Genomic DNA, 14,458 nt, shown 5'->3' with positions numbered 1-14,458 from the left:
CCTCCCACCAACCCTCCCCTTTCCTCCCCTAACTTCTTAGGCCCCTCCTCTTCCTCCTCTCCCCTTCTCTCAAAGACCTCCCTCACGTTGGGTTTCAAAAGAGTCGTTGCCCAATGAGTAACAGGGTGGGCCTAGAGTGGCGGCGGCGTTTGCCAATGCTCAGGCAGCGAGGGCGGAGCGTCCGGAGCGAGCCTCTGACGGCGGGCGGCGTGTGACGCAGTCGGGCCCACTGTGCGCTGCGCCCGAAGCGGCGGTAGGTATCGGCGGTGGCAGCGGCGGCGACGGTTTCGTGGCAGCCGCGCGCTGCTCGCTGAGCGGCGGGTGGTGGACGGGCCTAGGCCTTCACTCTTGACATTTCCCCTCCCCCACCGCACCACGGTAAGTCGGGGGTCGGGGCGGTGGCGGCCAGGGGCCGGCAGGCTCCTCCTTTCTTTAGGGCGGGCGGTACGCCGGGCGTCCCAGGGCCTCTCCGCGCCGAAGTCTCGCGCCCCGGCGGCACCTTCTGCCCTGAGGGAGGGGGCGGGGCCCGCAATCCTGCGGCCGGGAGGCCCAGCTCTTCCGGAACTGGAAGGGAATCGCTCTTGGTGGGGTCTGGGTCGTGGGTGTCTCCGGTCGCAGCCTACGCTGAGGGAGCGTCCATCAATCCAGACTCATTCATTTGCCCGGCGGAGACTAGGTGGGCCGGTCCTTAGCGGGAGCAGCGCTTTAACACCAGGAATATGGTCTCCCTGCACTTCCTTGACTGTCGTGTGGGATGGGCTTTATTTGCCTGTCCTCTCTTACAGGAGAAATTTGTAGCCCCAGGGTTGGGGTGGGTGGGTCGGGAGTTTGTTAGCTTTTTACAACACCCGAGAATTAAGGTCGGTTTAGTGGAGTAAAAGATTATTTTCTGGCCTCCCACGTGTTCCATGTAAAGCTACATGAGAAGAAAGGTGGGGTTTCTGGATTACTATAATATATAGCCATAAGAATCTTAGAAATTAAGCCCATTTCCCTACCTTATATCACGTGCAGGTTTTACAGATGAAGAAACCGAGGCCAGTGAAGGGACAGAATTAGCCAATTCCAGATCTGGCTCAGTCTAAAAATATGTCTATTACATCACTCTCCCTAGATGTTTCACTTTCCATTATGAGGACTCCCTTCGGTTGTAGGGGTGAGGGACGGGGGCTGTCGGTAGTTCGAAGTAGGTACAGTCTTCAGTAGTGTTTCTGACTTAGTTACCACCAGCTCTGCTTGATTATTGGTACCCTAACCTAGACCATGAAAACTAAATTTAAACTTTGGTTAAAGAATGCCAGTAATGTTATGTATTGGAAAAACGAATCGGTAAAACTACAAGTCATTGGCTAGTTTCCTGTTCCAAATCTAAAATTTTTACTTGTAGCAGCTGCAGGGGACTCGGAAGAAAGTGTCTGGTTAATGACCCACAGCAGTATTGGAGTAGAAAGCAGGAAATATAGCTGAGACTTAGAAAGGCAGACAATCATTTTGTAGTTCTTGTATCTTGAAACTCATGGCTTCTTTCTGGTACTGAATTTAAAGTTTTTGTAGTAGAAGAAGGTAAGAAAAATTAAATTCCGTTTTGGAAGAGGAAACTAACTAGAAGAAAGAAAAGAGAAGTAAGCGTTCCCTGTGACAGCCTTATAAATTCAGAAAGAAATGCTTGTTAATTGGGTGACAGATGCTGTGTTTATTTGGTGGAAGAAGTCAGGATATTTAAAAAACAAAATCAGAAGTTGGACAGGTTGGAGGTACTGGGGAATACTTTGATAAAATTATTTTTTAACTCTTCATTAAGATTTGATGGAATGGAATTTGTTGCTACTTTGGTCTGTTTACATCACTCGGATCACCACTTTGCTCTTGTTTAGATGACAAAGCAAAAACTGAAAAATAGTGTGTAAGAGCAGAAGAGAACTGTAGTCTAAATACTAAAATGGGAACAAGGTATATTTCCTGTGACACTTCTCAGTTCAAGCATCACCCTCTTCTAGGAAGCTTTTCCTGGCATTCTCTCCCCTGTAAGCTTCCATAACACTTGTTTGATACTTCTATTTATAGCACAAATCATTTTGTGTTTTAGCTGTTTGTCTTTTTATTAGACTGGTAAAATATTTTTGTCTTTGTATTCAGGTTGACACACAGTAGGCCCTCAGTAAGTGTGTTTGCTTGAATGAATAAATATGGAGGAGTTAAACATAAAAATAGTCTATAAAGAGGTTGGGTATTTGTGTACTCCTGAAATGTGGGGCCCAGGTTAGAGTTCACATGGTACTTTGGTACCTGACCTTATTCACGTCCACTAGCACCTAGATAGCTAAGAGCAAGTAGAACTTTTAGGGAACCAATTTAACAGCTTAGGAAAAAATCAGTTATATTATTTTTATTGTGATATTTTTATGGCAGCAGTTAAGGGGAAGTAAGGGGTGGTAGTGCTGATGTTTAATTTCAAATAAAGAGCACATTTATAGTTATGAAATCTGTTGAAAGGTTAGAGGATTTAGAGATTTAACAATAAGTATTAGAGCCAAATTATGTAAACAACATTTCTTGACAATTTGGTGCATTCTTTGTGTTTGGAATTGAACCTAAATACAGTAAGTCCTCGTGTGGCATCGTCGATAGGTTCTTGGAACTGCAGCAAAACATTGTATAACGAAACCAGTTTTACCATAGGCTAATTGATATAAACAAGAGTTCCAGTCACATCTCATCAACGTTAAAATAAAATGACAGTGTTGTGTGAAATGATATTATTGGAGGACTGGCTGTATTCAACATAGTATGTCTGTAGAGCAAGGTTTCTCAGCCTTGGCACTTGACACTTTGGGCCGGATAATTCTTTATTATGGGGGAGCTGTCTTGTGTATTGTAGAATGTTTATTTAACAGCATTCCTGGCCTCTACCAATTAGATACCTGTAATACCCCCTCCCCAAGTTGTAACAATCCAGAATGTCTCCAGACGTTGTCAGATGCCCCCTGAGTGGCAAACTTGCCCCTGATTGAGACCACTGCTCTAGAGAAAACATTCCCAATATTTCCGTAAAATCATATCTTTATGGTGCCTGGTGTATGCTTGTAAAGTCAACTAATAAGTTGTGTTTTGTTAAAATTGCCCTTGGAAAAACCTTAAATTGTCGAAATCTAGTGGGAAGCTGAAAAGATTAAGAGTCCTAGACTTAATTTTCTCTAGTTTCTCCTTTCATTTCTGTGGTAGTCCCCCATTCTCTGAGATAGGAAAAATCAAGGTCTTGTTTGAAAGGGGATAGACCACTGGGTAAATAAAACAATATCTATTTTATGACGTCATACAGTGGTCATTTAGAAATTAACTGTAATGCTGTGTAATTCCATTATCTTTCCATTTCACTGATATATTTGATGCCACATAAATAGGCACTGATCGGAGGTTTTGTCCCATTGTACTAACACTGAGAACTTAAATACTAAGACTTATTTGCCGTATTGAAGAGTTTGTACTTAATTCAGTGTAATGCAGAACAATTGCAAATTTGTTGAGAAATACAAATCGTTTCTTAAAATACAGCTAAGTCTGATACTAAGTGAGTTTAAGCTGGGGGTAGTAGGGTAGATTGGAAGATGTGAAACTAGTTAGGCAGACGAGTTAGAGGGAGGCATAGCAATAGTTTAGGTTAGAAGTTCTCAAAGTTTAAGGTCTGGACTCGGTTATGCTTTTAAAAATTATTGAAGACTCCAAACAGCTTTTATTTATGTGGGTTGTAGCTACTGGTATTTACTGTACTAGAAATTAAAACAAAATTTTAAAAGATTTATTGATTTAAAAAATAAATCTGTTAACATAATATAATTTTATTTAAAAAATTACTAAAAAATTTAGTGACAAGGGTGGCATTGTCTTACATTTTTTCAAATCTCTTTAATGTCTGGCTTAATAGAAAACTACTGGATTTGCAGATTTTCTGCATTCAGATAGTTAATATATTTTTTTTTTTTTTTAAGTATGTGAACAAAATCCAGCCTCATACAGATAAGTAGTTGAGAAGGGGAGGGTTTGTATTTTTTTTTACAGTTTGGATGACTTTAATGATGGAAGGGAGTTTTAAAATAGCTTTTTCAAATGATTGTAGATTTTCTTTGACACTACACTCAAACCTTTTAAAAGGTTTATTGCAATATGGAATCTGAAATTATATCACTGAACTTTTGTGCTCTGTTACATTGAGATTCATTTGTTCTTGGACTTTGAATGGATTTTTAATCGTGCATGATTGATTGTATGACATCATACATTGGTCATTTAGAAATCATTGGTTCATTGAGTTATACAACTCTTCCAAATGATGATAACTTTAATTGTACAGTTGATAATGTTTCCATTCATATCGTCAGATAATTCTTTTTAAGAGTTGGGAAGCTGACAAGCTCATAGTGGTTTTCAAAATTCTAATTTTCACTTCAAATCTGAATAACCATGGTTGGTCATTCATTCTTTGAAATAAAAATTGTGTTTTATGAAAAATTCAGCTGGTTCAGCTTTCTAGTAAAAAATAATCACACAAGTGTTTTATCTTGAGATGATCCTTGTATTTCAATATGCACAACTGCTTTTGAGTACTTCTCATTTCATCCCAAAGAATAATCAGAGTTATTAAAAAGATGTATACTGAAATGTTGAGAATTGGTACAATCAATTTTTTTTCTTTCTTTCTTTTTTTTTTTTACAATCAATATTTTTTAGTGCTTCATGAAGGACATTCCAGTCAAAGGGGATTTTTGTGGTACTGTAAGTGGGTGGCAGTGTAGAATTCAGTGACTGTTAGTACAGTTTGCAGCCATTGTCTTGATTCATGCTCAGGTTACAGCAGTTTTATACACCATAGCTTTTTGCACCTCACTGCAGAAGTCAGCACAGTAAAATAAGGTAAATAATATCTAATACTTATTATAAAAATGGTTTGATTTCATGGACTCCTTGAAAAAGAAGTTTTGGGGACATCTAGAGACCTTTGGACCACACTTTGAGAACCACTAATCTAGGACAGTGATTTTTCACACTAGTTCATACAGCCCTAAGCTTCTTTGAAAGGGCTCCGTTGTATCCATCCCTCTTTATTTCAGCCAGGGTAGCTTCTGCTGATGTCTATTTTATGTATTGGGTTCCATAGGTAAAAATATTTGAAAACCATTGATCAAGGAGAAAAGAATCGAGTGCTTGGTATAAAAAAAAAAGAGACAGAACCAAGTGCCTGAATTAGCACTGTGTTCAGGAAGGGAACAATTCATCCTCCATGAATATGAGTTGCAGTCACTCACCACTTCACACCTTTGTTTAGTCTTGCTTTAGTGTGCTTCTTTGACACAAAGATTACTGTTATCTGCACACCTGAGATAAGCTTCTTAAGAAATAGGCAAATGAGTTTGTAAATAAAAAAGGTGAGTAGTTGGCAATGAAGCTAGAGATGTCAGATGAGAAGAGAATAGATGATCATAGTGACCTGAGTATGGTGTGTGTGTGTGTGGGGGGGGGGTTTGTTTTTGTTTGCAGTGGTGCTTTATGGTTGTGTTAAATGTCAGTAGATGACACTGAAGTATTGGGAAACAAATCGTGTTATGTATGGAGTTCTAGTTAGGCATTGATCTATCATGGTTTAGAGTGAGGGGAAATTATTATTACACTTTTCTAATTAAAAATATTGTAAGACAGTTGAAGAATTAAAAACCTGCTTTTGAGGAGCTCTAGTTTGAAGCAACTTTATCCTAACAGTCCTCTGGTGTAGGCCCTATAATGTCTATTCAAATGTAGAAATTGAGGTCTAAGAGGCTGAGTATCATGACTTAACTACAATTATACAGTAGCAAGTGACAAGTTTTTTTATTTCCTTTTTTTAACTTTTTATTTTGAATGAATTTTAGGTTTACAGAGAATTGCAAAGCTAAATGGCTGAGTTTTAAATACAGATTTGTCTCCAGAGTGAATGTATTTTCACTACTTCTGTTTTTAAAATGAGAGTTATGTTAAGGGGATGAAAACGAAAATGCTACTCAGCCCTATAAGGAAGGGGCTGAATTAGATACTATGGATTATCTTAAATTAATTTACACGCTAGTGAGAGAAATGAGCAAAAACCAAGATGCTTTTACCAGAGTGGCAAACAGCCACACTTAAGTGGCAGGTATAACAACAAATATATTGCATAACTACAAACAGCTGGGAGTCATTAGTTTATGTAATAGGAGTGGAAAGGGGGAGGGGAAGGGGAAGTGTTTCTATAAGTTTGAAGGGTCTAATTTGGGACATGTCGTCTTGTGAAGCTGGTGAGGCTTGAGCAGCAATTTTTAGAAAGAAAAGGGGACATAGTTTTTAGAGGAAAGAAATGTTCTGGGGATCAGTCATAGGAAGGATACAGTATGACAATTAAGAAGATAGGGTAGTTTTGCTGGGATGTGATATTAGGTGATAAAATGGTAAAAATTAGACTAATTTCTTCTTCCTGCAACTCTGCCCAACTCTCCCATCCTTCCTTTCTCATCCAAGGCAAAAATCAACATTTTTCCATTCAATTTAACTGTGGATGATAATTCTTGCCTTTTCTAGTACTTTTTTAAAGATTAGATGAGAGAATATATGAAAAAGTATTTTATAAGTTCAGAAGTATTATACTAATCCATTCATCTAACATTTATTATTGTTCTTGACTGAGTTTGATACAAAGGAACTCAGTGAGGTGGAAAGGAAAAATTACAGGCATACCTCATTTTATTGCACTTGGCTTTATTTATTGCATTTCAAAGATGTTGCATTTTTTACAAATTGAAGGCACGACCCTCCACCAGCAGAAAGATTGTGATTCACTTTATTATGGTGGTCTGGAACCGAATCTGCAGTATCTCTTTTGTGGAACTGTCTGCTGTCAACAGAGAGCAGCGAACTTGCTTAGTCATTCAGATAGCACTTAAAGTTGGTAGTTGCTTGGTTGTTACCATGTGTCTGGTTCAGTCCAGCACTTTTCCAGAAGAAAACTAAGTTTTGTCATTGTGCGCAGAGTTCACAAAGCTCTCAAAAATTGGATGAATAAGTTAGGACATGAGTTTATTGAGTTTCAGTTGGGACAGTGGGAGAATACTGGACTGCTGGTGTCTCTTATTAAGGCTACCTCTTTCTTGTAGCTGACATTCTATTCTGGGTTATTAATTTATTAGAAGATTGAGCACAGAAAGCAGAGTAAATTTAAGGGCGTTGTCTCTTTCTGTAGAGCACTAATTCTTTAAAAAAATTTTTAAATTAGTTTCAGGTAGCACTAATTCATTTTTATTTTTTCGTTTCTAAGTATGTCTTACACAGGGAAGGGAGGGAGGGTATAAATAAATAAGTAAATAAGTCTTATAAAAAAAATAAATGCAGTGAGTGTAAATATGTTCATCTATAAAGGAAGTGGTTAATCTTTGTAGGAAATTCCATCTCGGCCTTGGGGATGCCGTATAAAATTGTCAGTCCATAGACACATTACCTTTCTGGTGACTGGAACACCCAGGTTTGCCGGAGCAGTTCTTGTTCCCCTGATAATGCTGGATCAGTGCTGCCAGATTTTAGATTTATAGTCTCGTCATTTATAGTGAATGCAGTCATTTCCCTTTAGTTGTCCGTGTTCTTTCTGTAGGACAGCTCTTAGGCTCTAGCTTGACTAGGAACCACAGCTTCTGGAATCAATACAGTATAGTCATGTGTCGCTTAACAGGAATTATGGTCTGTGAAATGCATCATTTGGTGGTTTCATTGTGCTGCCATCGTAGAGCACAAGGTGGTATAACTAACACACACGTAGGCTGTACAGTATGATCTTACGGAGCTCTGTCCTATATGCACTCAGATCCTCATTGACAGAACTGTTGTGCTGCGCTGGACTCTACTGACTGTGATCTGGGACAAGTTACTTCTTGTGCCTCGATTTCACCATTTGTAAAATAGGGATAAAAATACCTCATTGGATTCGTGGGAGGTTTATATGAGGATTCATAAAAATTGTTTAGAACAGTGCTTGGGACATAGTAAGAATTTAAATGTTAGTATTGTTTATCCCAGGAATGTATGATATGCCTTTAAACTCAAATGAATCTAAAAGTTCCACACATTTCAAGCTCTAGGATTACTTCTTTCTCTTTTTGAATGGATGTTCTACTTTTTTTTTAATGGGAAAATAATGCAGGTATCTGTACTCTAAATCTTCTGTTGTTGGTAGAGGAAATATTATAGAAAAGCTAAGTCAACAGATACCAGGAAAGTGGATCTAGTAGGGGCCATGACCCACGAGAGCAGATGAGAGAGACTGCAATTAAAATGAGCTGGTCCAGACATCTAACTCCTAGCACAACTGTCAGTTCTGAATGAACTGTTGAAAAGCAGATATGTAGATGGACTCAGAGGTCTAGACTTCTGCTAAGTACTTCCAAGAATATTTCCCCTGGAAAAGAGTCACCAGTTAGTATGGTGAAGGCCCAATCTGCCACTTTGTGACTCCTGATAAATTGGAAAGGCAGGAAACTTAAAGCATCTCCTTACTGAAAGAGAAATGATGATTTCAAGTCACTCTAATGCATTCCCTTGGAACTGGAACCTCTAGTTCCAGGGGAATGTATTAGAGTCACTTGAGGAGCCTTTCAAAATACAATTGTCCACATTCCAACTCGGGATATTTTGGTTCAGTATTTCTAGCATGGTACCTGGGGGTTTCTATTTTGAAAAGCTTGCGAGCTAATTCTGATGTGGCTCTCTTGAACCACTGGTTTCAGGGAGCTTTGTTTAATCGAAGGAGTTATTAAATTCCTAGATGTTGGAATAAAGAACTAAATGTTGGAATTTTTTTTTCTAGGAGAGTGTTGGAGAAAGAATGTTAGTTTCTATAAACACATCAGGTATTTAGGGACAGCTTCATCTTTTCCAGTATTGTACCAAATGTTTCAGGTGTAGTATACCTGGAAGTGCTAATCGGAAACTGGAACATTGTGGGGAGTATTTCAAAATGTTATATTTAATTCTATTATATGAACGAGACATATTTCATTGCTCCATTATGTGTATGTAATAGAAAAATTATAGTACCTGTCACAAAATCCAGATAAGCATGATTGGCTGTTTTCTGAGTTTTTATATTAAAAGTAGTTTACTCATTATTTTCTTGTCTGCTGGCAGGTAAGTGGTAGCAGATCTTAGGTTTAAGAAAAATTTATGGAAGGGGAAAGCTTTAACTGTTGAGTAGACTACCTTTAACTTGTTTTTATCCAAATCAAGCGGGGAAAACCCAAACTTCCCTTTTGTTCTTGGAACACTTTTAATACAATTCGTTAAGTGACTTGGGTACATAGTTTGGATTCATATGAGGTTGGGGACTTTTCACCAGAGGTATTCTATGATGTTTCCAGAAGTATTAGGAGATAGATAAGTAGGAAACCATAGAGAATAGTCTTAAGAAGTAATCTCAAAGAGAATGTCAGGGCACCAGAAACGGATTTGGAGGTGGGAGGAGGGGCATGCATAGTTTGAAAACATTTACTACTACAACACTTTATATGGGGGGGAGGGGAACACACCTTTTTACAATGCAAAACTATGGAAAATAAACCCTGACGAAAAGTTTAGCTTTTCAGGTGGTTAGGCCAGCAGAAACATCATTGTAATTTTTGATGGGTATTGTAAATAACCTCCTAGGTGAGCCATGTCAAAATCTGGCATAGTGGACCTGAAATCTTTATTTAAAAAGGACTGAGTTTTTTTTTATAAAAAAGGTTGGAAAACATTGTTTTAAAGGGATGGTTGTTGGGATCTGACGTTAACCTCACATTATGGTGCTCACTGAGTTCAATTTTACAAGGTCTATTTTATCATACAGAGTCTTAGGATATTGAGTGAGTGAACATTATGCTATAGTTGGAACAGGCCTAATGAAGTTTGTAGACTGGTACATTTTCTGAAACAATTACATTGTATTCTGTAGTCTTTAAAAAGTGACCTTTTTTTCTTCTTTTCAGCTCTCTGAAGCACAGACTCATTTCAAAGATGTTTAATAAGTCATTTGGAACACCCTTTGGGGGTGGCACTGGTGGCTTTGGCACAACTTCAACATTTGGGCAGAGTAAGTTTTTAAAAATCCAAAGGGGGGATCTTAAGCTATTCTTATTAAGAACACATCCATTCTGATGGCCTTAAATAGGAATTTTATTCATACTTTGGTCTTTTATAACAAAACCTTTTTGAAAAATAATCAGGATAAGATCTTGTGAAAATTGTCTAAGAAAATAGAAATTAGAGCTTTCATGGCTTTCTGATCATCAGTGCAAGATACTTAACATATTTTTATTAATTGGTTCTTTTTAGCAGAAAGTTATAATTTGTTACTAATTTTCAGACCAGGAAATAACTTTTTAAATATTGAAGTCTAATGCAATTATTAACTGTTTTGAGATTTGCTCTCTGAATAAGAGGACATTCAGAAACAGAATTGTTAAAATGTCAGTCGTTGATCCCCACCAGCCTCCCTGAGATCCACTCCCCCTTCCACCAGTATTGTACATGGCACTAGTCATGTATAACAACCTTTATTCTCTCATTTTTAAACTTTTTGTTAAAAATTTTTGTGTGTGGGGTTTTTTGTTTTGTTTTTTTTAGGTAACATTGATTAATGACATAAATTTCAGGTGTACATCATAATTTGATATCTATATACTATAGCATGCTAACCACCAAAAGTCTAGTTTCTGTCACCGTACTACGTTTGATTCGCTTTACCCATTTGAACCCCTCCACTCACATCCCTTTCCCCTTTGGTAACCACCAATCTGTTGTCTGTTTATGAGTGTTTTTATTTAATTTGTTTATTTTTTCTTTTTTGTGTTATGTTCCACATATGAGTGAAACTGTATGGTTTTTGTCCTTTTTTTGTCTGACTTATGTCGCTTAGTGTAGTAACCCTCAAGCCCATCCATGTTGTTGCAAATGGCAATATTTCTTTTTTTTGATGACTAAATAGTATCCCATTGTGTGTGTGTATACCACATCTTTATTAATGAACACTCAGGTTGTTTCCATATCTTAATTTTTGTAAATAATGCTTCAGTCAGTGAACATAGGGGTGCATATATCTTTTCAAATTAGTGTTTTCGTGTACTTTAGATAAATACCAAGAAGAAGAATTGCTGGATCATATGGTAGTTCTAGTCTTAACTTTTTGAGGACCCTCCATATTGTTTTCCACAGTGGTTGTACCAATCTGCAGTCCCACCAACAGTGTATCAGGGTTCCCTTTGCTCCACACCCTCACCATCCTGCTCTGAGATTGGCTCTCTGAATACAATACGACATTCAGAAAGAGAACTGTTAAAATGTCAAAGTCTTTAATCCCCACCAGCCTTCCTGAGATTCACTTCCCGTCTCACCCAGTCTTGTACATGACACTTGTTTCTTGGCTTTTTGATAATAGCCATTCGAACAGGGGTGAGGTGATTATTCTTACACAAAAGTAGAAAGAATGGTATAATGAACTGTCATATGTTTATCTCCCAGCTTCAGCAATCAGCATTTTTCCAGTCTTGTTTTTATCCGTTTCTTTTTAGGGGGAGAGGAGAATTCTGAACAGAATATTTTAATGCAAATCCCAGAAACTTCCTTTAACAAATGAGGATTTTTAAAAAGCATAACTACCAAACCTCAATCATACCTAATAAAAATAACAATAGAGAAAATTTTTCTGGTGTCTCCTCACCTCTTATTAAAATACTTTACATCTAGGTCCTTGGTTTTTAAATAAAAAATGTCCAGAAGAGTCGCCTTTGGAGGTTACCCCCGGCCAAAGTACATGTTTACCATCATAGAACTATGGAATTAGGGTCTCTGGGCTTGGAACCTGAACATGTATATTTTGAAAAAGTTTCCCACGTCATTCTGATGTGCTCCCCAAATTAAGGACCATTCATCCCAGTGACTATGGAGTATGCAGTGTGTGGAGAGAATTTTAACCCTTCAATTTTGATGATTTTACTTTTGTATGTAACTCCGTCACTAGTTATGTTGACACTTTTTTTTCCCCAACCTATCAACATTTATAACTTTTATTGAAAAGTCATGCCTTTTCACTTTAAGTTTCCTTCAGCTGGGAACAATGAATAAAATATCTGTGGCTTAATTTTAATTCTAATTAGTATTCTGATGGAATTTTGAAAAAATAGTTTTCGGATTAGACCAATACCCCTATCCAAATGCAGAATGTGAGGAAGTATTAAACTCTTTTTCACTGTGTCAGCTTTAAATCTTATTCTGACTGTGGCTTTTGCTTTTTCAGATACTGGCTTTGGCACTACTAGTGGAGGGGCATTTGGAACATCTGCATTTGGTTCTAGCAACAATACTGGAGGTCTGTTTGGAAATTCACAGACCAAACCAGGTAGAGGCTTTATTTGGAATAGAGTTGGTTTACTTGTAACTGGTATAGGATTTCACATAGATAGTGGCTCTAGTCTATCAATTTAACTGTTTTTAACCCCTTTGCATCTCCCAGGAGGATTATTTGGCACCAATTCATTTAGCCAGCCAGCTACCTCCACAAGCACTGGCTTTGGGTTTGGCACATCAACAGGAACATCAAATAGCTTGTTTGGACCTGCAAGCACAGGGACCAGTCTCTTCTCATCCCAAAACAATGCCTTTGCACAAAATAAACCAACTGGCTTTGGGAGTAAGTAGGACATTATTGACACTTCTGCATGTAACAATTTGATTTGTTTATTGAATGTGTTCTCCTTTTCCCTGTGTTCAGCACCCCCTTTCCTTTCAAATGGTAAAAACATAGGGAGAAGAAAACTTCAAAATGTGTTGAAAGTTTAATAGTCTAGAAAGGAGGGGGGATATATACATCTCTTTAAGAATGGAAATCAGAGAAGCACTAGTACTTAAGGGCTATGCAGAGGTAGGGGCACCTGATGTAGAATGACCAGATATGATAGGATAAAAAGCCAGGTCAGAGTAGTGTCATAGGTGTTAAGACAGGAGAATTTCAAGGAGGAATGTGTGTGATCAACAGTATTGTATGGCAGGGATACCTTCTTCTTGTCTTAGTTTCACACTCAGTAGGAAGAGATTAAAGCAGGAATGACAGATGTTGGCCATGACATGGTTACTCCTCTATTTCTTGTACATAGGAGATGTTTTCAGTTGATGGCTTTTTTCTCTGTAAGTCTAAGTGTGGCCTAGGGATACTTCTTCACACAGTATTTAAGTTGGACAGGTGTGCCCTGTGAGTTGATGCCATTTCCAGTACAGGTGAATGGCAGAATGAATAAGTTAGCCAGCTATCAGTATTTTACAAAGGGAAAGTTGTTTGTGGGGTTGTTAAATATTTAACAGTGACAACATAAAATGCAATCTAAAGTGTTAATTCAAAAGAGATGTGCCTATTTAAACTATATATTAGGACGTGTTTTTAGAAAAGAAATAGTAGTTGCTAGTGTGAAATCATATTCCTCTTGGTAATTAGGATGTCACTTGATATTAAATATTGGAGATTACTTTTTATTGCTACTGACATTTCTAGCACCATATGTATAATTTCTGTAGAAGTAGTAGCTCTCATATTTTGAAAAATATATCCTTAGATAACAGTTAAATTCACTTTTGTGTATGTTTAAAAAAAATCAGCTTTTTGAAAAAGTAATCAGAGGATCTCTCTCTGTCTCTCTCTCTGTCTCTGTCTCTCTCTTTCTTTCTCTCTTTTAAATAAAATGATCAACATGCCTACTGATTTTTCTAAATTATTTTTCTGGGTGTGAAGTTTTATATTAACTTGTATTTGTTCACCATAACAGGACAATCTGTATGTTTTAAACTTTTTAGTTATGTGTGGAAGTTTATAATATATGTAAATAAAATATACTATGACCCCTATTTAAGCATGTTGTGATAAGGTGTTTTCAGAAATATAAGCTCATTCAGCATCTAGTCTTGCCAAGAAAGGAGAAATGAGGTAACATTTATGACAAAACAAAATATTGTCTCTCAAGTATGCTCAAGAAGGGCTGCATGACATTTAGCTGACTAAGGGTTTCAGATTTGGTTTCACTTCAAAGTTGTGAGTGTAGAATTAGGTGTGTTTCTGTATGAAATATCTTTTGAAGTTACTTGCTAGGGAGATTTGAAAGAAAATTTGAAGATGTGAAAGTATTGCTGCTCTAGTACTACAGCTGAATTCCAAGTTATCTTACAGATTCTTGCATTCTTTACTGTTACCATCTAATTTTTCTTTCTAACTTATAGATTTTGGAACAAGTACTAGCAGTGGGGGACTTTTTGGAAATACAAATACCACCTCTAATCCTTTCGGTAGCACATCGGGCTCTCTCTTTGGGCCAAGTAGTTTTACAGCTACTCCTACTGGGACTACTATTAAATTTAATGTAAGTATTTTATTCCAGCCTTTGTGAAATTTTTC

The 14,458-nt window shown here is 37.6% G+C and overlaps 1 protein-coding gene across 6 annotated transcripts in view; it reads left to right on the top strand.

The window, feature by feature from the left end:
* The first annotated feature begins 188 nt into the window (after nt 1-188).
* NUP98 (nucleoporin 98 and 96 precursor) overlaps nt 189-14,458 on the top strand; it is a 92,601-nt gene continuing 78,331 nt past the window's right edge. For 4 of the 6 annotated variants that reach the window (XM_074335856.1, XM_074335855.1, XM_019718983.2 and 1 more), the window contains exons 1-5: nt 240-378; nt 10,011-10,114; nt 12,317-12,418; nt 12,533-12,709; nt 14,284-14,423. In XM_074335856.1, coding sequence (XP_074191957.1) covers nt 10,039-10,114; nt 12,317-12,418; nt 12,533-12,709; nt 14,284-14,423 — 495 coding nt within the window. In that variant the 5' untranslated portion in view covers nt 240-378; nt 10,011-10,038. Of the gene's footprint in view, nt 379-10,010; nt 10,115-12,316; nt 12,419-12,532; nt 12,710-14,283; nt 14,424-14,458 lie in introns of all 6 variants that reach the window. The other 2 variants (XM_019718981.2, XM_019718980.2) reach the window with 2 other exon arrangements.

Source organism: Rhinolophus sinicus, linkage group LG06, assembly GCF_036562045.2.
Source record: "Rhinolophus sinicus isolate RSC01 linkage group LG06, ASM3656204v1, whole genome shotgun sequence".
In the NCBI taxonomy this organism is placed as follows: Eukaryota; Metazoa; Chordata; class Mammalia; order Chiroptera; family Rhinolophidae; genus Rhinolophus; species Rhinolophus sinicus.
This window is presented reverse-complemented; position numbering and strand designations above follow the sequence as displayed.